Below are 21,363 nucleotides of genomic sequence, written 5' to 3'. Positions count from 1 at the left end.
TTTCAAACTGCTAGCTGCGACGAGGATGGGAGCTTACCCATCACTTGGTACTTGGGTCTCAAACCTAGCCTGCCGGCTTTCTTAGCATATGATACACTCAAAATTTATATTTGGTCTTTTCTATAGAAATTCCAACATAAACTTCTCCCTGACTTTCCCTAGCAGGTAGCTTTGGGTTTTGTAAAAATGTTGAACTGATAATTGCTGAATGTTATCAATAATTACTGTTGTCAATGATTATGAATCCTCAGTGTTATTATATAGTGCAACTTATCAATAGTTTCTCCTTCTCCCCAGCAGGTGGCAGCACTTTGAAAGCCAAACTGTAACCATGGTAACTGTAGGGTGACATTACAGCTGTTCATTCTATAACACATTTGAAATTAGAAATAGAAAGTGCTATATATGTAATATGTGCTCAGATTAACATCTGCAGAAAAATGTTAACTGTTCTAATGCCATCTTGAGAAATATCAGTTCCACTCAGTAAACCATATCAGAAAATTAACTCTGCAGGAAGATTCAAACCACACCTTAATGAGATAAGCTGTAATAACAGAATACAGTCTACTGCAACTCTGTTTTTCTCTCTTATATCCTGTCAAACAAGGAGATACCTGCCTAAGTGTCTTTGAATTCTAACTTTAAAAAAATGTTTCAGTCCTCCTGGTTGATATATTTCTTGCCAATTTCCCTCAAGGTCATTTCCCTGACTTTCTACACCAAATGACAAATCATCATGTGACTGAGGTCCCACTTATTTTCAATTTGCCTCAACCTCTTCTCTGAGAATCCTCTCCATTTATGCAATGGAATATTTTAATACACCTTATGTCTGCAAATTTTAATAAACTTTGCCCCAGAATTTATCTATATCTATATATTTATCTATCTGTGTATATATTAAAAAGGTGAAATCTAACAATTGTATTCTGCTTCTAAATGATTGTTTCCATTCCAGCCAAAATCTCATCATCAAAAAGGGGAGGGAGGAGTTTCAGCCAAAAAGAGAGGGAATAAAGTGTTGTATTACCTTCTTCAACCCAGTACCTCATAATATGCAATATTACACTTTTGAGCAATATTGGCTAATATGCCCCAATTTTGCTCTTATCCTTTATAGGATATAGCGACTTTATAAGGACTTAAAATCTATGAAGACTTTAATCAGGAGACATTAACCAGTTGCTATAATAGTAATTTGACTCTGCAGTTGGATGGTGCAAGTGTCTTCTAGTATGTCTGTCTGCCTGCAGTTCTCCTGCTGGTCAATTCTGCTGGTCTGACTGACTTTCTTGGTAGATTTCTTTCTAACAAGCTGGTGGGAGTCTTCTCTTTAGGCTTTTTTTAAAAAATAGTGAGGACTCTGCTCTGTCACAATTTTTCCCCAAGCTGATGCTCTCCAGAACATTTTGCAGTACAATTCCATTATCCCCAATCAGCTCACTTTTATGACTCAATAGCAGGAGTTAACCTGCAACTGAAAATTAGGGTTACAGAAGGCAGTCCGCAGGGAAAAAGTCTCAGGTGGCCTCTTAATGACTAATTTATTAGGGCATCAGCTTTCATGGATTGTAGAAAAGCTGATGTCATAATAAATCTAAGTCTCCAAGGCGCCACAAGCTTTTCCCGAGCTTTCACAGCAATAAATAGGCACAATTACTTATCATGGTAATCAAGAAGGGAAAGGAATGCACAGCATCAGGGACAGCAGGGGTCAGGTATTTTCCTCGTGACCCCTGAAGCTCTTACTGGCCCTTCTCTGAAATATTTCTTCAGGTAATACTGTACTTTCCCCCCACTTTCTCCTATTCCCAGTGAATGCAAATGACTAGTGTCTACAAGGAATATAAATCCTTCCATTCCCCACTATCCAGTTAGAGCTGAAGAAGCTTCTTGGATGAGAAGCAAAACATCTTTTTTTAAAAAAAAAACAAAACCAGAAAGTCCAGCTGCCTCTTGAAAAAAAGAACCTTTGGGACAACCGTGACCTGGATGACTGAGAATCTCCATAGACATATCCCCAGTGAAATGATGACCCAGAAAGTTTATCGTGTACCATTGTTCCTTGTTTTAGATTGAATGTAACTTTATCAGGTATTCCTTGCCACCTCTTCAGAGTATGCAATTAAATCAGTACCTCCCTAGCACTAGCCCTCTGACGGGATCAGTAGGAGCAAAGAGCAGCCCCAAATTCGCGGGACGCTTCCTTTGGCTCCGCTCTCGCTCCCCCTCCCCTCGCTCAGCAGGCCCAGCTCCAAGTGCGCCACATCTTCCACTCTCTGGGATGGGCGAGGGGGAGGGAGGGGGGAAGGAAAAAAAAATGCTTCTCTTAAAGAACATGCCGTATAGCCAATCGCCTTCGAAAGCGCCCGACGGTTACAGCCGCCACCGCCCAATGGGGTGGGTCTTGAGGCGGAGCCTGTGGGGTGTGAGAGCAAAGCGCGGTCGACTAGCGGCGGCCGAGGCACTTCCCTTCTTCGCCGCCGAAACTGTGAGAGCGCCGGGAAAGGCGGAGAAGACCAAAGGGCTATCATGATGCGGCTCCGCAGCCCTGCGCTGCTGAGGGACCTGCTGTGGCTCAGCCAGACCGGCACCGGCGGGCTCAGCTGTTGCCGTCGCTCGGCGCTGAGGTGGCTCCATCCCGCTTGGCCCGGCGTGGCCGGTGGCCGCTTGCCTTTGCGGTTCATGCCCGGGGCTGCCGCCGCCGCCCGCTCCTTGTGCACCAAGTCCGAGGGCATCCTGGAGCAGGCTGGCAAGGGCCCTCCGGCCCAGCAACCGCCGGCACCCACGACGTCCTCCGAGATGCCCGCCTCGGCCCTCAGCCAGAACAGCCACAACGCGGCCGCAAGCAAGGAAGCAGGCGGCTTGGGGGAAAAGTGAGTGGCGGTAGCGAGGGGCGGGCCGGGGCCGTTGGCGGGACCGAGGGCCAGCCCATGGGAGACAGAAGGAAGGATGCTCTGCCGGCTGGTAGTGGGCGCATGCCTGCTGGTGCTGGCGCTTCCTCCTCTTCACATGTGACAGGATGCTGCTGGGTAAATGACAGGACAGGGCTACCCCACATGCGGGGTGCATTTCCAGGAAGGCAGAGCTGAAGATGGGACTGGGAGGTTGCCACGACAACCCTCCATGGCCACGCGGAGTGGGTGGGAGTTTCTTTGCCATCCCCTCCTTCCTTTGATGCATTTTGTCCCAAAGGTGTTTTTTTTCTCAAGAGGCAACTGGACTTTCTGGTTTTCCTTTGAAGACGTTTGGTTTCTCATCCAAGAAGCTTCCTTCAGCTCTGACTGGATGGTGGGGAATGGAAGGATCTCCCAATCCAGTCACAGCTGAAGAAGCTTCAAAGGAAGACCAGAAAGTCTTGTTGCCTCTTGAAAAAAAGCATCTTTGGGACAACTATGACCTGGATGATTTTGAGAATCTTCATATACTTTGATGCATTAATTTTCCTGGAGATTAAGGTCACCCAACAGAGTTCTCATTCTCTATTCAGAGTAAAATTATATGCATGTGTGTGTGTGGGAACATGACTCAGTGGTGCTTTGGGCATCATTGCAGAAAAATGACCATTGGAAGGACCATCTGAGCACTGATTTGGGTGGGTTTTACTTAATCACTGGATAATTCTAGTTAATTTATCTCTTAAGTTACTGGGCAGTGAAATTAGAGTTTGGGAAAGTGTCAGCAATGCTTTAATCTTGCTAGCTTTCATTTTTAAAATTAAATGCTGCTATTTATGTGAGAATGTATATTCGAAATGTGACTTACTTAGAGATTTTATGTCTTTCAGTTAAGGGTCATAAACTGATCCATGAAACAGGCCTGTGAAAGGGTTCTACTATTTTCAGTTTTCACTTATTTCATTGGAAGTGTAGGTAGAAATTCTGCAGTTTATTAAATGAGTACAATTTCCTTTTTTGGTACATATTTATGAAGTGAGATCTGGGGAGGGGGGAAACATTTCTGCCATGCAGTGTGTAAAAGGGAATTCAAGAAATGTTCACCTAAAATACTATGTTGGTGGAGGTTTTTAGAATTTTCCTGCCCAGCATTTATATCTAAGAATTAAAATCTAGGGTACAACTAAATAGTTGTGAAGGATTGTATCTGAAATATTGAATGTAGCTTTTAAAAATTTTCTAGTTGAATTACTCTTTTATTAACAATCTCATTTACAGAAGGTGAATAGTCATGTTAAAAGTGTTCAGAAGTTTTCAATTTTTCTTCCCAGGAAAGCAGTTTATTTCAGTCAATGTTTCTGAACAGAGAAATGTGCATTTTAATTATTTGTCCCTTCATATAAAACCACTGACAATTGACAACATGAATACTTGTGTATTGATCAGAATTTTTTTAGGTAATACAGTTTTAAATTTAAAAGCAAAATTGTTTTTACTACTTTCAGTGAATCTATTGAACTATGATTGCAGCTGCTATAGGTATTTTTTATGAGTCATCTTTAGAATGGTTTTCAGGCAAATCAATGAGCAATGTTATATCTGAGGGCAGTGGGGAAGAAGTTGTAGACTCAGTTACTTCAGTGAAATTAATGATAGCAAATGATTTGCCTGCAGTTTTGGGAATATCATAAGGCTTAAGGAATTATGGTCTTTGATTTGGTAATTAAAATCCTGGATATTCTAGTTCTTTATTCCATAATTCAGATATAAAACTAATAGAACCTTTACTTTTACTTTTTAATTGCTTATAAAATTAGATTGTTAGTTTCTGTTCAAGTGCTGTATCTCTTAAACATTTTAAACTTGTTAGTACCTTGCTGCTGCTAAAGCAGCCAGGCCATTCTGTTTAATACATTTCAGTTATATATATTGCTCAGCAAATCTTGTAAAGAAATTATATTCAAAACACAACTCATTAGTAATCAACTGATTGAGTAATCAGCTGATTGAGAGTACTGTTTTATTGTTTGGTCTAAGCATTCCAATAAAATATTTTCCCTCCTATTTTCAGATTTGGGTTATTCCACAATATCAGTTTTTCATGGCATTTTGGATGAAAGTATACCTAGTAAGCAATTAATGACCAGATGTGTTGGCCGTTTTCGAGGCTGGAATGAAGAGGCTTGTTTGATATTGTTAGCCCTAAAATTTCAGAAGTGTTTTACCACTCAATCATAAGGCAACCTCATATTGTCAAAGAATATTCAATAGACCTTAGCATACCGATAGAGGAGAATATTTGTAGCTCAGGGTTGAAATGAGGAGTCCCTTACTTCTGCCAACCTAGCAGTTTGAAAGCATGTAAAAATGCAAGTAAAAAAATAGGGACCACTTTGGCAGGAAGGTAATAGCATTCCGTGCACCTTCAGCATTTAGTCATGCCGGCCACATGACCACGGAGACATCTTCATCTTTTTTTCTTTTAAATTTTTATTGGTTTTTAAGATGAATATAGACAAACAAAACATAAAAACATCAAGCCATCTTCCATATAACCACGGAGACATCTTCAGACAGCACTGGCTCTTCGGCTTTGTAACAGAGATGAGTGCCGCCCCCTAGAGCCGGAAATGACTAGCACATATGTGTGAGGGGAACCTTTACCTTTAGGGCTCTCTGAGCTTGGTCATTTTCTTACAGACATTTCATTATCCAAATTAAGTAAGAATCAAAACCCAGATAAGCAGAGATTAACACCAAGATTAATGTTAGACCAACAATCAAGAAGCAAACAGTACCCCAAACAAGGAACTGTCAAACAAGCCAACAGTAAGCAGCCTAACCAAAGAGTCATCAAGACCACTCCCAGCAACACTGATAGGGCAAGCCATTAGAATGTAAAATGAGAATAAAACCCACTCTGTACTAGGAACAAATTTCATGGACTTTTTTTTTTGGCTTTTGAAGAAAAAATGCAAGTAGTTTGGTGAAACACAAACACTGCACTCCAGCATAAGAACTTTATGCCATCTGTGAAACATGGTGCTAGTGTCATGGTTTGGGCCTGCTTTGCTGCCTCTGTCCCAGGGTGGCTTTGCCATCATCGGGAACTATGAATTCTAAATTGTCCCAGCCAATTTTACTAGAAAGTGTTAGGCTATTTGTCTGTGAGCGTATACTCAACAGAAAGTGGATCATGTTGCAAGACGACAACACAAAATACACAAGTCGTACAACCAAGGAGTGATCAGTGCTTAAGAAGAAAGTTAATATTTTGGATTGGCCAAGTCAAACTCCTGACCTTATGCTATGAAAGTGTAGAAGGACTTGAAGTAGGCAGTTCATGTGAAGAAACAAACCAACATCCCTGAGTTAAGGTTGTTCAGTTAAAGGAACAGACTAAATTTCTTATGGACAGGCCTGATCAATCATTATTAAAATGTTTAGTTGTAGTTATTGCTGCCCAAGAGGGGGCACACCAGCAAAGATTATTTTTCTAACCTTTAGATGTAACTTTAGAACATTTTCTTCAATAAATAAATGAACAAATGTAATGTTTTTGACTCATTTGTTGGATAGGATTCTCTTTATCTAGTTTCAGAACTTGTATGGAAAGGACATTTTAGATTATATTTATGCAGAAATATTGAAAATTCAAAAGGGTTAACAATTTTTAAGCACTACTATATCTGTCTATTCTGAGTATCTAATAGATCAGAGGTCTCTAAACTTGGCAACTTTAAGACTTATGGACTTCAACTCCCAGAATTCTCCAGCCAGCTATGCTATGCTGGCTGGAGAATTCTGGGAGTTGAAGTCCACAAGTCTTAAAGTTGCCAAGTTTGGGGACACCTGTAATAGATAATAGCAATAGCACTCAAACCTATATACCGCTTTATAGTGCTTTACAGCCCTCTCAGAGCGGTTTATAGAGTCAGTATTTGACACCCCTACTGTATAACATAAGCTTTGCTAATGGCACGAAGAATATTCAGAATAACCATAACATCATCAGCAAATAAGGGTAATTTATATCCATTAATGTGTGTCGCCTCACCTTAATATTTTTAGAGACACTAATAGAAGAAAATCAGGAGGCAAGAGGTATAATTGTCAGGTCCCAATCTAAGTTGATAAATATAGAGATAAATCTACTGGGTGAAGATAAAAATTAGAAATCTAGTGAACAAAAGTTGCCATAAAAAGTCCTAGTTTATGAAAACTATGTACTACTAGCTCTATACAGCAGGTGAAGCTAGGCAGAATCACATCTGATACCTGTACAATTAACACAAGGCCCCTTCAAGGCTATGTGCTTTCCCCACTTCTCCCAATATACCAATGATTGCAACTCAATCAATCCCTCTGTTAAAATACTGAAGTTTGCTGATGACACAACAGTGATTGGTCTCATTCGAGACAACAATGAATCTGCATACAGACAGGAGGTTGTACAACTTGCCTCGTGGTATGACCGGAACAATCTGGAACTGAACACACTCAAAACCATAGAAATAGTGGTAGACTTTAGGAGAAACCCTCCCATACTACCACTTCTTACAATACTAGATAACACAGTATCAACAGTAGAGACCTTTAAATATCTAGGTTCTATCATATCACAAGACCTAAAATGGACACCTAACATCAAAAAGTCATAAAAAAGCACAACAAAGAATGTTCTTTCTGCACCAACTCAAAAAGCTCAAATTGCCCAAGGAGCTGCTGATACAGTTCTATAGAGGAATTATGGAGTCTGTCATCTGCATCTCTATAACTGTCTGGTTTGGTTCTGCAACCAAACAAGATAGACACAGACTTCAACAAATAATTAGAGCTGCAGAAACAAACAATTACTACCAACCTGCCTTTCATCAAGGATCTGTATACTGCACGAGTCCAAAGTAGACTTAAAATATTTAGAGACCCCTCTGTTTCAATTCCTACCATCAAAATGACGCTATAGAGTACTGCACACCAGAACAACCAGACACAAGGACAGTTTTTTCCTGAACACCATCACTCTGCTAAACAAATAATTCCCTCAACACTGTCAAACTATTTACTAAGTCTGCATTACTATTACTATTAATCCACCCATCCTTCCTTTCACCCATCTCCTCCCACTTATGACTATGACTGTAACCTTGTTGCTTGCCCAATGATTTTAATTGACTGTTTCCTAGTATGATATGATTTATGACTATTATTAAGTGTTGTACCTTATGATTCTTGACTCTTGATGAATGTATCTTTTCTTTTTATGTACACTGAGAGCATATGCACCAAGACAAATTCCTTGTGTGTCCAATCACACTTTGCCAATAAAGAGTTCTGTTCTATACCGTGCTTCGCTACGAAACTATGTGATCAGGCTTAGTTTTTTGGGAGGAAGATAAGGGGAAAAATTGTGCCTCTGCCTACCAGCATCCATCGGTGTTCATCAGGCTAGCGTCCTGTCAGTGTGTGAGAGAGTTGAGGGCTGTTTGGAAACTGAAACATGGAAACTGAAACAGTATTTGCAGTGTGAGCAAGGAGGAGACAGCAAGGAGTTTGGGCGTGCCTATGCTCAACTGTTCTGTACTAAAGCTGGTTGCTGCTGTGAAACTGAAACTGAAACTCCTGTGATTGTGTTTTGCATTTGGAACAGATTTCTTTTCAGGTGAAAAGGGGCTGTAGAACTCCTTAGCATCAGAGCATATTAATAATAATATATGAAATACTAATGCTCTTAGTGAGCACCTAGAAGACAAGAGGAATATATGTGCCAAATTTCAAGTGTGTAGGCTTTACAGTTCTGGAGATTTTGTGATGATGCGTGAATGGTATTTCACTTTTATATACATAGATTCGACTGGAATTTTTTATCAACTTTTTAACATTGTTAAATATAATATTGAATGTCACTAATTGAGTATTCAGCAGTTCAGTTCTTAGGTCACAGAAAAAGTTGTTTCTTGCAACCTGATATCAGACTGTAATTTTTACAACTTGTTGCACATTTGTCTATTTTTAAAAATCTGAAAAAAGTTACATACTATTATAAGTACTGTGCCTTCTTGTAGGCAAAATATTTTTCAAAGGCTACTTTCCTAGGGCTAAAGATGTCTGGAACCGTAATAAGCTTACTAAAGAGTAAGTTCACACAGAGAAAAAAGGGTGAATATAGGTTTAAACTGAAAGAAGCTAAATGTCCAAAAAGTGCTCAGCCTAATTGTGCTAAGGTTAAAAGAAAAGTATAACTTTTGAATGTCTAATTAGGCTAGGGTTATTGCTCTCCACTTTGCCCTTTCCAACCCTGGGAAGAATTATATAGAATAGAAATGCCCCTATATTAGCATTGATTATTAGAGAAAAAGTAAGGTCTGTATATATCATGATTTTGAATCTATAGTATTTTCAGTTTGATAGTTTTCTTAAAAGTTGTAAAAATGGTATATGATACTGGACTTCAATAATTTAATATACCCATCCACATAGATACGTGCCTGTGAAGGATTGCTGCTTGATTTTAATCTGTAAGTATCCATTATTTCAAATTTAAAATCAACTTGCAACGAAAAGACTTCCTGAATGTATTATTTCTTATAGTTTAACAAAACCTTCTGCCACTAAGCAGTTTGAAATAAGTTAATTTTTAAATTATTTCTGGCCGATTGCCCATGTACTGTACTTTAAGTGGTTCAGTTTGTAAAGTAAAATGAAGGTCTTCTAAGGTCTTAATTCTGGTTTCATGAAAAGTAACAAGGAGTCTGTTCTTTATCAAACGTAAGAGCTGGAGCGTTTATTATTTTAAAATTACCATGGATTCCATATATGTCAGTTTTTAAAGTTTCAAATTTACTGTTGTTTGGAAATAGACTGTCGTTTCAATATTCATTCAAAGTTAGTTAATTGTTGTTACTGGGAAAGCAATACATTGCAATTAATGCAGTTTTTTTATCCACTCTATTGGAGCTTGGAGGAGTGGTAGAAGAAGGAGTCTTTAGCTCTTCTTGTCCATCTGGGGTAATCCATCTCCCCCCCACTCCATTTTCTCGAGAGAATCACTTGCCTTGAGATGATTTAGAGAGAGAGCCATCCTCTTCATTTTATGAGGCAGATAGCTAAAATATTACATAAATGTTATTTAAAGTCACCTGTGTTTTCAGAATAAATAATTTACTATTCAGCTATTTATATGAGTAACTCCATCCACAGAATCAGAGTGGGATAAAGAAAGCAAGTAACTAGATTGCCATGAAAGCTTGAAGTTGCCTACTTGTCCCAAAGGTGCTTTTTCAAGAGGCAACTGGACTTTCTGGTTTTCTTTGAAGACGTTTCATTTCTCACCCAAGAAGATGAAGAAGCTACTTAGATGAGAAGTGAAACGTCATCAAAGAAATGACTCAGAAAGTCCAGTTGCCTCTTGAAAAAGCAAAGGGGACAACCATGACCTGGATTACCGAGAATCTCTATAGACACATCCCCTATTTCTTTGAGTAGTTGGTTCTATTGTCAAAGTCCTCTTGTTAGGGTTGCTTCCCCCTCCCAAAAAAATGGTTGCAATCTGCCTTCTTGTGTCTTAAATCCTTTTTCCTATGGTGTGTAATGAAAGAATGCTGCAGGTTTTGACTACCTTCTGTATCCTCCCACACCCAGTTGCCTCTTCTCAAGGCTAAATATTCCCAGCTTCTTTAATCCTTCTTCATAGGACTTTGTTTCCAGCCCCCAATAATCTTTGTTGTCTTCTTTTAACTCCTTCTTAAAGTGTTGTGCCCATACATTGTTTAAGTTGGGGACTAGTCAAACCAGAATAAAGTATAATGATTAATTCTGCAATTTTTAACTTGTATGTTTGTAGGTGTGTCTAAACTAGCATTTACCTTTTTACAATCACATCACACTGCCAAGTTTATAAACAAATATTAATCTGAGTACTTTTCACAAGTACTGTGACTATCCTATATTTCTCATCTTATACCTGTGTATTTCATTTTTTTACTAAATAAAAAACTTGGAATGCGTATTCATTAAATGTAATTCAGCTGGTTTCTCTGACTTGTCAAGATTATTTTGAATGTTGTTTCTGCCTTCTAATACATTCAGTTTCTTATCTAGTTTTGTGCTGTATGGTAAATTTGATAAGCATTCCCCTATGTGTAAGAAAAATATTAAAGAATATTGATACTACTCTCCAATGCACAAAAAAACTACTGATGAGCATTTTTGAGTATGATCTGAACCAGCTGCAAATTGACTGAGCTGTCATTCTATTAAGATGACAAATACATAAATGGCATTTTTATTGAAGTCCAGATATACTACTCTATAGTACATTATTCACGTGTTAAGAAAATTAGCTAGTCAAACATTGAAACAAGATTTGTCAGATAAGATTCATGATGACTCCTTTTATTTATTTATATGCTCTATTGATTATGATTTGCTCTAGAGTCTTCCCAAATACTGTTTGGATTAGGGATCCCCAGGCCACAGCCCACTACCAGGCCGTGGCCTAGTCGCAATCGGGCTGCACGAGCAGCGTGCCAGCATGCATATGTGCAACTCAACTTGCATGAATGGCAGGCTGGTGTGTGTGCACACGCACACACAGCTGAACTTGCGCAAATTGAACTGCATGTGTGTGCGGGCCAGTCCGGTGTTCGTGTGAGTTGAACTGCATGTGTGTATGTGCTGGCCCAAGTGCATCCATGCGCGTGCCGGCCTGCTGCTCACACGTACCTGTTCCTCTCTTCCTCACACCAGTGTGCCAAGCTGCAAAGGTTAGACTGCTGGTTTAGATGACGGCTGACTGATAACTAGTTTGCTGTATTTTCCTTTTCCCTGAGAGCATCTTATTTGCATTTAAAATGCATTCGTCAAGAATTGTGTTTTAGATGTACAGATATTTCTATTACAATGATTTTGGGGGGGAAATGAATTTTGAAATTTTCCAGTTTAATATATCCATATATTGATACTATTTTTTTTGAAAAAGTACACTTTTAGAAACTGACAAATTTCAATAGAATTTAATAGTACCGGTAGAAGCTTTTCAATGTCGGTCAGCTCCCTAGTTTCCTTTTCCATATCAATATAGATGTAATTGTTGTGCCTACTTTCTACTGTATCCTTTACTGTTGGTTCTATTATATTCCACAGTGGCAGCATGCATATAAGAATAATCTTTGCTGTGGTTTGTGGATCTCTCATTCACAAGTTCTCTAGAAAAGATCCTTTTACACTTCCATTTTTGTTTTATCACACTTTTGTATGCACAAAGGCCCAATTTAATGGACTTTATATACAATGGATCACATTTGCAATGCATGGTTCTGTCTGTGCATTCACGTTTTTTTCTTCTATGTAACCCTGTGCTACTGATCATCTTCTTCCTCCTGAAGGCAGAGATGGGAGAGAGGAAAAAGATTCTGAATTGTCCTTTAGTGTTGTCTTTGTTCACATGTTCTGCTATCTCCATGCCGTTTTATAAAGGCTAAAGTCTGATACCTTCCATTTATTTCATTTGACTCAAGTAACAATGAAAAAAAAGTGTCTTTCTTCTTCTTCTTCACAATCACACATATTTTCCTGTCATATTTCCATCTCTAGATTTAATGAACATATTGCTTGAACAGCTGTCCCTTTCTTTCAAATGATCTGTTGGATTGTGGTTTCACTTTAGCAAGTTTCAGAATTTGCCTGGATTGACATTTACATTAGAATAAGCTATGTCATAAATTTTGCAATCTAGCAATTTTTTTTTGAGACAAATTTTATTAATTTTAAAGACAAACAAAACATCATTAAACATTGAAAACATAAAACCTCTTTCCATTATAAATTTTTACAAGGCAGATAAAACATTATTTTATACAACATAATTCTAATTTATCCCATTTCCATATGCACCAGCAATTTTTTATGGTGCTAGAAATTTATTCAGCATGTTTACTGCAAGTATTTTGCATGAAATTGTACATAGATACAGTAAACAGCTAAAATATTCCCATAAACATTATTCTAAAGTTTAAATATAATACCACCACCAGCAACCCTACTTGCTTACCATCAGGTGGGATCAGGAAGGGAGATTGCATTAAAAATGCTAAATTAGCGAAAGAAAAAAAAATTGGCTTCTATGTTTGCATGTTCTTTAGTATTGAATATGATTCAGGGTTCTTTCAATTGCATTATTTGACGAATCATTACAATTCCAATAAAAATTTCTACAGTAATCCTTTTAGTATTCCTTCATTTTAGTTTCATCTCAAATAATTAATTTTATAATGAAAGCCCACCACATTTTTGCAGTAATCATTCTTTTGTATGCATTTTGTTTCTTAACAATCATTTCTTGCAGTTTGTCAGTCTACCAAGTATCCATTTACATATTTTTCATTAATGTAATTCCACCCACTTAAGTGGCTCCCTTCATTTAATTATTTTTATGTTGGTCCAGTTATTTTTATATATTCATTGCATCCTGTTTCTACTTGTTCTATAAAAAATTGAATTCATCTTCCAATACATTTTTTTTCTTTTGTATTTTTCATTTTTTCTGAAAAAATACACTTTTTCCTAAATAATCATCTATCCCACATTACAAACTTATTTCTGTAATTCACTAATCCTTTCAGTTCTTTTATCATAAACAGTGACATTTATTTATTTATTAAATTTCTACACTACCCACCTCACCGAAGTCCCTCTGGGTGATTTATAACAGCACAATAAAACTAATATAAATACATAAATAAAAGCATATCTTAAAACAGAATTAAAAACAAGTTAAAACTTAGAAGTAAATTTAAATCAGGTTAAAAATTCAAAGGCTAGGATGTTAACAAGCCAATGGGACTGTCTTCAGGTCACCAGCCATTCCCAGGACTGTTGCAACATATTTTATAACCCCCATGCTAATAATACTTGGGAGTTTCCAATTGGCTTCATTGAGTTTTCATTCATTTCATCCTTTTGTCTCATCCAAACCCATCCTTCTATGTCACCTAATGTCATTTTTTCCTCTCCAAATTGAATGTATTCAGAAAGTTGCATATTTTTCTAAAACTTTGCTGTTGTTCTTTCATTATCATCATGCAGCTATCACACCTCTGTGGATATGTGCTTTTATATGCATCCACTGCAACATTCTTTTTCTATTTCCCATAATGCTATATTGATTTTTATTTTTTTACTTTGTCCAGTAGGCAACTGGAAGTGGGTAACAATTGTAGCAGTAAGAAAAGTGAAAAAAGATAAAAGAACATTTGTGTTATTCCACACTAAGGTTTGCTACTTTGTTTCTTGCCTTTGTCCTCCATAATGACAAGGGGAAAAGAGAATGAGTGCATTTTCATTTGTTTTTGCAGAAATATTATAGAAATGTGGGTAAGAGTAACATGGAATGGAGGAAACAAAGTAAGAGAAGTTAAAGTTACTCAGTTGTTGCTGTCATTAGTAAAACCAGAGAAGATGGGAAGGGAGAGGCGTATACAGTGAGAAAAGACATTAATTGCAGTGTATATGCTGGTCTATAACTGTAATAATATTTGATTTGATGTGTACTTTATTAAAACATTAATACGGTTACTTTCCTATGTAGCATTTTGAGCCCGATATCTCCTTAGAATCCCCAATGTATTTATGAGCCAATGCAATTGTCTAAAAGCACTCAGTGTGCATGTTGTTCAGTTGCTAAGTTGTATTTGACTCTTTGCGGCCCAATAGACCATAGTATCCGAGACTTTGTCCTCCGCTGTCTCTTGGAGTTTGCCCAAGTTCATGTTCACTGTAGCAATGACACTATCTAACCATTTCATCCTCAGCTATCCCCTTCTCCTTTTGCCATCAATCTTTCCCAACATCAGAGTCTTTTCCAAATGTGCATACTGTATAGTTCCAGAATTTTGTAGTCTTTGCTTTTGGCTAACCTTGACAGCTTATTTACAGATCTTACTATCTCATTATTAGTTTAATCAGTCTTCTGTTGCAGTCTTGTCATAAGGCACACACTTGTTACTTCTTTTCTAGATAATGCCATACTTCAAATGCTCTCAACTTGTTTAAGCAATGTTATTTCTTAATATAAGTCAAATTTGCTATTTTGGAACTTGGTTTTAATATAATGTGTTAGGTCACAAACTTCATTCAGAACTGAGATTCATAATTTCTTTAAAAGTCAGTTTATGGCCTTATAATAGATGTTTGAAGGCCAGTATTATCTTTGTTGTATCAAAGTGACTTGCCGTGTCTTATGGCTTCAAATGAGCTTCTCTCTTTATTTTTTCAGTACAGACTTTGCCGTGAATAAACACTCACTTCCATGTAGTAAAGATAATGGTGACAACGCCATGTCCACTTTCTGTCTTAGTTCTGTTTGGTTATGCTGAATATGTATTTTTCTAAGTATTTAATGATGCTAAAACGCTGCTCTTAGGCTAAACAAATATTACATAACATTATTGAGCTGTGAAGTAGAGGGAGAAAAAGCTTATACTGCAGTTTAAACTGATAAGCTTTATCTAAGAATAGTCCATTTGAGGTATTTTCTGTAAGTAAATTGAATGTTTGCCTTGCTTTTTGTATCAGCTAGTTCAGTGCCATAGCTAAATACTGGGCTAACCTGGTTGATTTAACTGCAACAGATGTCAATGATATATAATCTATAAAATTATTTAAAAACTAGTTTAAGAAGTTGAACTAAGCCTTAATGTTTGAACATTTTTAAACATGCACATTTCTTAAAAGTATATCTAAATATCTCTCTCTCCCCCCCCTCTCTCTCACATACACACAAAATTAAAAATTAAGAAATATTAAGAGACCAAGAAGAAAACTTTGCTATTGTTTAGTTGTATTTTTTTAGTTGTCTAGCAAGGAGGCACTGATTGAAAGATTGTTGTGTATTAATTGGAAACTTACTATATAGTAAAGTTTTGTTATATTGGCATACACGATTACTTGTGTCCTATTTTGATAGGAAAAATAAATAAAAATGTCCATGGAAGAACAAATACAGTGCTTAAATAATAATAATTAATGACATTCTATGTGTATGTGAAACTTTCATTAGTATGAAATAATGTAAATGAGCACTGCTCAGAAATATTTTTATAGGATTTATATTTCATTGTGTGTGTATATATATGAAACTAGGTTTTACTGTAAGATTTAATTAAGAATAGATTTTCATAGGAGTATATTTTAAAGAATTGCATTGATTTAAGATCGTGACCAACTAATACCTGGTTTCTCCCCAAATCTATGTTTTCTCCTTAGTAAAGGAGGTTTGTTGCCTAGCTTGGAAGATTTGCTCTTCTATACTATTGCAGAAGGACAAGAAAAAATACCAGTTCATAAGTTCATCACAGTAAGTTTTTTTAATCCTATTTCTAATAAATTATGTGCTAAGTAAATTAGCCATATATCTTTTTATTTTTGAAAACATACAGGTTTGGTAATGATCAGGTTATGGGAAGATTACTAAAAGTGAGTGTAACAGAAATTTTAAGTTTTAAAGAAGGCTGCATTATCATTTTACTCACATTTAGGGAGTGCAGCTATATGTATTTTAAAACAAAACACTGAAAACAAATGTCTGTGAACTATCTATTGCAGTCTATTGGAAAAGAAGATCAGATGGGAATCAGAACCGATGTTATGTGAATTAGTGTTCAGAAGAAGAAATATCTGTAACTCCTTTTTTATTTTACAGGCTTTAAAATCTACAGGTTTACGAACAGCAGATCCGAGACTGAAAGAATGCATGGATATGTTAAGATTGACACTTCAGACAACATCAGACGGTGTCATGCTAGATAAAGATCTCTTTAAAAAGTAAATATCTTAATTGATTTGCTACAGCTTGTTATAGCATGGAATAATGAGGCTACTATGAAATAATGTAAATGAGCACTTCTCAGAAATATTTTTCAATATGTAATTCCCCAACATCTGATTTCACGGAAAGAGGAAGAGCACAGAGGAGACCAAAAGTATCCATTATGTCAGTAGTTGATGTATTACCTTCAGTAAATAATATATTTGGATACAATTCTATTCTTTAGATTTCAGAAGCACTTTTATTATCTCTGCAGTGAAAGACACGGTATTTTCACTCATGTGATAATATTTTTTTCCCACAGATGTGTCCAAAGCAACATTGTGTTATTAACTCAGGCTTTCAGGCGAAAATTTGTCATTCCTGACTTTATGTCATTTGCCTCTCACATTGATGAATTATATGAAAATGCTAAAAAACAGTCAGGAGGGAAGGTAAGTGTCTTATTAAAAATAATTGGTGGCAATATAGAGATGGCCAGCTGCATTTCATAGTTGTTTGTATCCTTCGAATCATCCTGAGATCATGCCACCAATCTTGGTGGAAAGATATAGAATGTTCTCTGTGTGATTTTCATTGATCTGGGTACTGAAGGATGGTTTTAAGCAGTGGTCCCCAACCTTTTTGTACCAGGGACCAGTTTCAAGCAGAAACACTTTTTCAAGGACCGGCGGGGGGAGATTCTACTTTCCATTCCCAAAACTTTATGTTTACCCTACAACTAGCATTAAAGACACCTGACTGCAGTCTCTCTAGTTCTAGGTCTTGCCCAGCTGTGTAGCTACAAAATTTCATGCAGATGTTTCTCTTATCTCTGTTTGGTGAAAACAGGAATTGAATGAGGAGCATTTAGTCAGTGTGTTTTCCCTAGGAAGCTCCTGTAGTCCTTGTTTAGGGATCATTCAGAGCTACGATGGACCTCTAACATCCAGCCCAGGAAGAAACTGCTTCAAAGAAGCCGGGGGGGCGTGGCTTTTCCTGTCGCCGCAGCTCCTCCGAAGCGCCCGTTCACCCCCACCCCGCCCGCCCGCTCGTGGTTCAATCCAGTGCTCCGTTCTGCCTGCCTGCCTGCCTGCGTTTCTGGTTGTTTCGGAGCAGCTTCGGCTGATAAAAAGAGGCGAATAGTTATCATTCTCAGCCGAAGCTGCTCCGAAACAAACGAAGGCAGGCAGGCAGGCAGAACGGATCACTGGATTGAACCTGGATTGATTGGCGGCGGGGTGGGGGTGAATGGGCGCTTCGGGGGAACTGCGCCGACAGGAAAAGCCACCCTGCCGGCTCCTTTGAAGCAGTTTCTTCCTGGGCTGGTGGAGGAGCGAGAGAGCGACTGAGAGAGGAACGAGGCGGGAGGAAACCGAAGCCGCTGAGCTGGAGAGCAGGACAGGCTTTGGTTGCTTCCTCCCTCCCCTTCTTTCATTTGTGTCCTTGATCCCTGATCCCAGCAGGAAGGCGAAGAAAGCCGCCATTTTTTAAATTTTTTTTTCTTTGCGGCCCGGTACAGAGTGCTCCACGGACCGGGACCGGTCTGCGGCCCGGTGGTTGGGGACCCTTGGTTTTAAGTACAAATAGTCTTCACTTACCAAATGCTCATCCAGCTTCTGTTCAAATTTATGGCAGTACTGAAAAAAGAGAATTACAAATGTTTATCAGAGTTGTTGTCATTCTAATGTCCTGATGGTTATGTGATTGTGATTCGGGCACTTGGCAGCTAATGCATGCAATATCCCATAATCACCATTTGCTTCCTTCAGAGCTGGCTTCCAAAAGCAAAGTCAATGGGGAAGCCAGCAGGAAGTTGCAAGTCATGTTCAAGTGACATTATGCTTAAGGACCCACAGTGATTCACTTAATAACTGCATCTAGGATTGATGGTGTTAATCAGTACCGTCATGTGGTATTTCACTTCACAACTTTCAGTAAGTGAGGACTATCTGAATAAGTTAGTGATAGACTTCTGTCAGATAAAACATTCCCTATTTTTCACAACCTGCTAGTTCCCCAAAACAAAGGAAAAACAGGTCAAACATATTCTGTTGTCATCTGTCCAAAGCTTTCTGTAGTATGCAGGCAGGCTAAGAAGTTGCCCAGCCATGAGTTAGGCTACTGCTATTTTCTTTTAAAAAAAAATACAGTTGGAATGTCCATTTTTTTAAAAATGGTAAATTTTCCATTTATATATATTTTATATATTTATAAAGAGGTGATTTGTCAGAGAGTCCCACAAAATGGGTATCAGTACACTTGTACATTTCCTTTGTGTTTCCCAGCAATTGATATTAATAAGCATAGATTGAACAGATTTTTGTTTTCCCCAATTTCTTTTCATGTAGCATATGCAAGTGAAAATATATAGTAAGTAAGTTCCATGGTTTTTTTTTTAAATTGGAAATTTAAATATCTATGCATATGTCCTGTATCTGGGACATCTAAGAAAATGGAGCACAGAGGTATTATTTCCCCTCCCCCCTCAATCATTTTTTTGTTGTTTTCCTTATGTATACATGTTATAATTAAAGCAAATCAAATAGAATATTGGAATATTTAACACAGTAATTTAGTTTTTGTTATGTGTTGGATTTTTAATTCTAACCAGTTAGGGAATGGTATTTTCCCCTTCTATCTGTCTTTTCTGGCAGCAAGTATTCTGTCTCTAGAATATTTTTATACTTGCATAAAAGAACTGTCATAATTTTATGTAAGATGCTATCATCTGAAAAAAAAAAACAGATTACATTAATCATTTGGTATAATACCCTTATTAAAATATTTTTATTATATACCGTAGTAATTTTATTAAACTTTGCAAATTACAATAATTAAAAACTAGTGTAAACTAAAAAATAATTAAAAGAAATGGAAGATGCAAAAAAGAAGACAAAGAAAAGAAAAAATAGAAAAGAAAGAAAAAATAAGAATATAATAAAGAAAAAAATTACTTTCCTATTCATCACAAGTGTAAACAATTCTACAGTAGTAACTTATTAACTTCTTTTAAAATACAATAAATTGTCTCTTCTTCCCTTCCCTCCTCTATTGACAAATCCATATAACTTTGTTATTTCAGTCCTTATGTTAGCAAAAGTCCATTAAGATAATAACACATCCATTTTAGTTTAGATCTAATAAATCAATTTTCTATTCTTTCATTTTACTTCTAACAATTTTAGTCCATTCAAATAATGACATAGATCTTGATTTCTTTTTTTTATCCCAGTCACTCTCTGGTTTGTTATTTTTATATCATAATAATATTTAATTATTAAGACATCAGCTAGATTCTTTTCTAAAATCATTTTTAAGTCATTCATGTAGCCTATCATTTTAAAATATACTTTCAAATCAATTTCAATTGTGTCAGATAATACATGTTTCTCTTCTATAGCTTTTTTAAACACTATCGAGGCAGACACTCTTAAGATTAATTTCTAGGTCCATTGTTCAATATGTCCATAGTTAAAATATTTGCTTCATTCCATATTAGTCAAGTTTGATTCTTATTCTTTAACTAATTAATTCTTTAGTTAGTTTTTTAATTGTTTAATTAAATCCTCCCAATTTCATTTGGTATGCAATTTTTAAAGCCTTATCTTACTATGTTTTTTAAAGAATTCAAAATAAAACCAGTGTCCCAAGAAAAGGATTCTTTATAATTAATTTCAAAATCTTATTTCAAATTTATATGGACTCTTAGTCTATTTGTAATTTTCAAATCAAAATTTTAAGTACCCTTTTTGCTGTTTATTGTAGAAAAAATAAAATAAGTCGTTAAATTTGTATTTAAAACTTATTTCACTAAGGTTTGAAGGAAATTCACCCGTGGCATAAAACCTGATGACCCAAAAGTATCTAATAGCTAGATTTCAAGCAATTTCCAAAAGTGATTAGAAAAGAAATTATACAAACTTCTGTCTGCATGATAACTCTGCACCTGATAATGCATATTTAGAGTGGTTTGGAATTAGCATGCTACATTTTTAGGAAGCTATTTTGGACTATTCACATGTTAAATATTTTTAAATTATATATAAATTATGCTTTATAAAACATATTAGTTGGGATCAAATATTGACAGTGCCAGTATCTAACAATATTATGGCTTACTGTGATGTGTACAGTAAAACTAGTCCTAGAGTGGCACACCCAGTTGGGCTGATAATAGAGACACCAGAGATTTGACCATTTGCAGATTATTCATTGATATATTTATGAAAGAAAAAGTGCAGCTAACCTTGAGTGAATTCTTAAAAATGGTTTCTATGAACTTTACCATTTTTCATATAAAGTGAACAAGAACAAAACTATAGTGAATTTATTTTTTGTTTGTTTGGTAGATCCTGTTTAAAAAAACTGGGATAGTTTGGGGGAGAGGTTAGATGTTTGTGCCTTTTATTATTTTACTAGCTTTTTACTAGCTGGGTTTCATGTATTCATTATTTGTAGCTATATAATCAAATTATTTTATATTGGTCTTGTTTTGTGTAGGTTGCGGACTATATCCCACAACTGGCTAAATTCAGTCCTGACTTATGGGCAGTATCTGTTTGCACAGTCGATGGGCAGAGGTATTGTAGCTTAAATATCTGAATTGGTGAAATAATTTCAGTTGTAGAAACAGAAGCAGACACACCCTTTGTGGGG

The 21,363-nt window shown here is 36.7% G+C and overlaps 1 protein-coding gene across 2 annotated transcripts in view; it reads left to right on the top strand.

The window, feature by feature from the left end:
- Nucleotides 1-2,404: 2,404 nt before the first annotated feature.
- GLS (glutaminase) overlaps nt 2,405-21,363 on the top strand; it is an 85,084-nt gene continuing 66,125 nt past the window's right edge. For both annotated transcript variants that reach the window (XM_026667993.2, XM_026667994.2), the window contains exons 1-5: nt 2,405-2,879; nt 16,164-16,254; nt 16,600-16,721; nt 17,030-17,159; nt 21,208-21,287. In XM_026667993.2, coding sequence (XP_026523778.1) covers nt 2,536-2,879; nt 16,164-16,254; nt 16,600-16,721; nt 17,030-17,159; nt 21,208-21,287 — 767 coding nt within the window. In that variant the 5' untranslated portion in view covers nt 2,405-2,535. The remainder of the gene's footprint in view (nt 2,880-16,163; nt 16,255-16,599; nt 16,722-17,029; nt 17,160-21,207; nt 21,288-21,363) is intronic.

Source organism: Notechis scutatus, chromosome 1 (assembly GCF_049901735.1).
Source record: "Notechis scutatus isolate UNSWTSFEM ecotype Mainland chromosome 1, rNotScu1.2, whole genome shotgun sequence".
Lineage (NCBI taxonomy): Eukaryota > Metazoa > Chordata > Lepidosauria > Squamata > Elapidae > Notechis > Notechis scutatus.
This window is presented reverse-complemented; position numbering and strand designations above follow the sequence as displayed.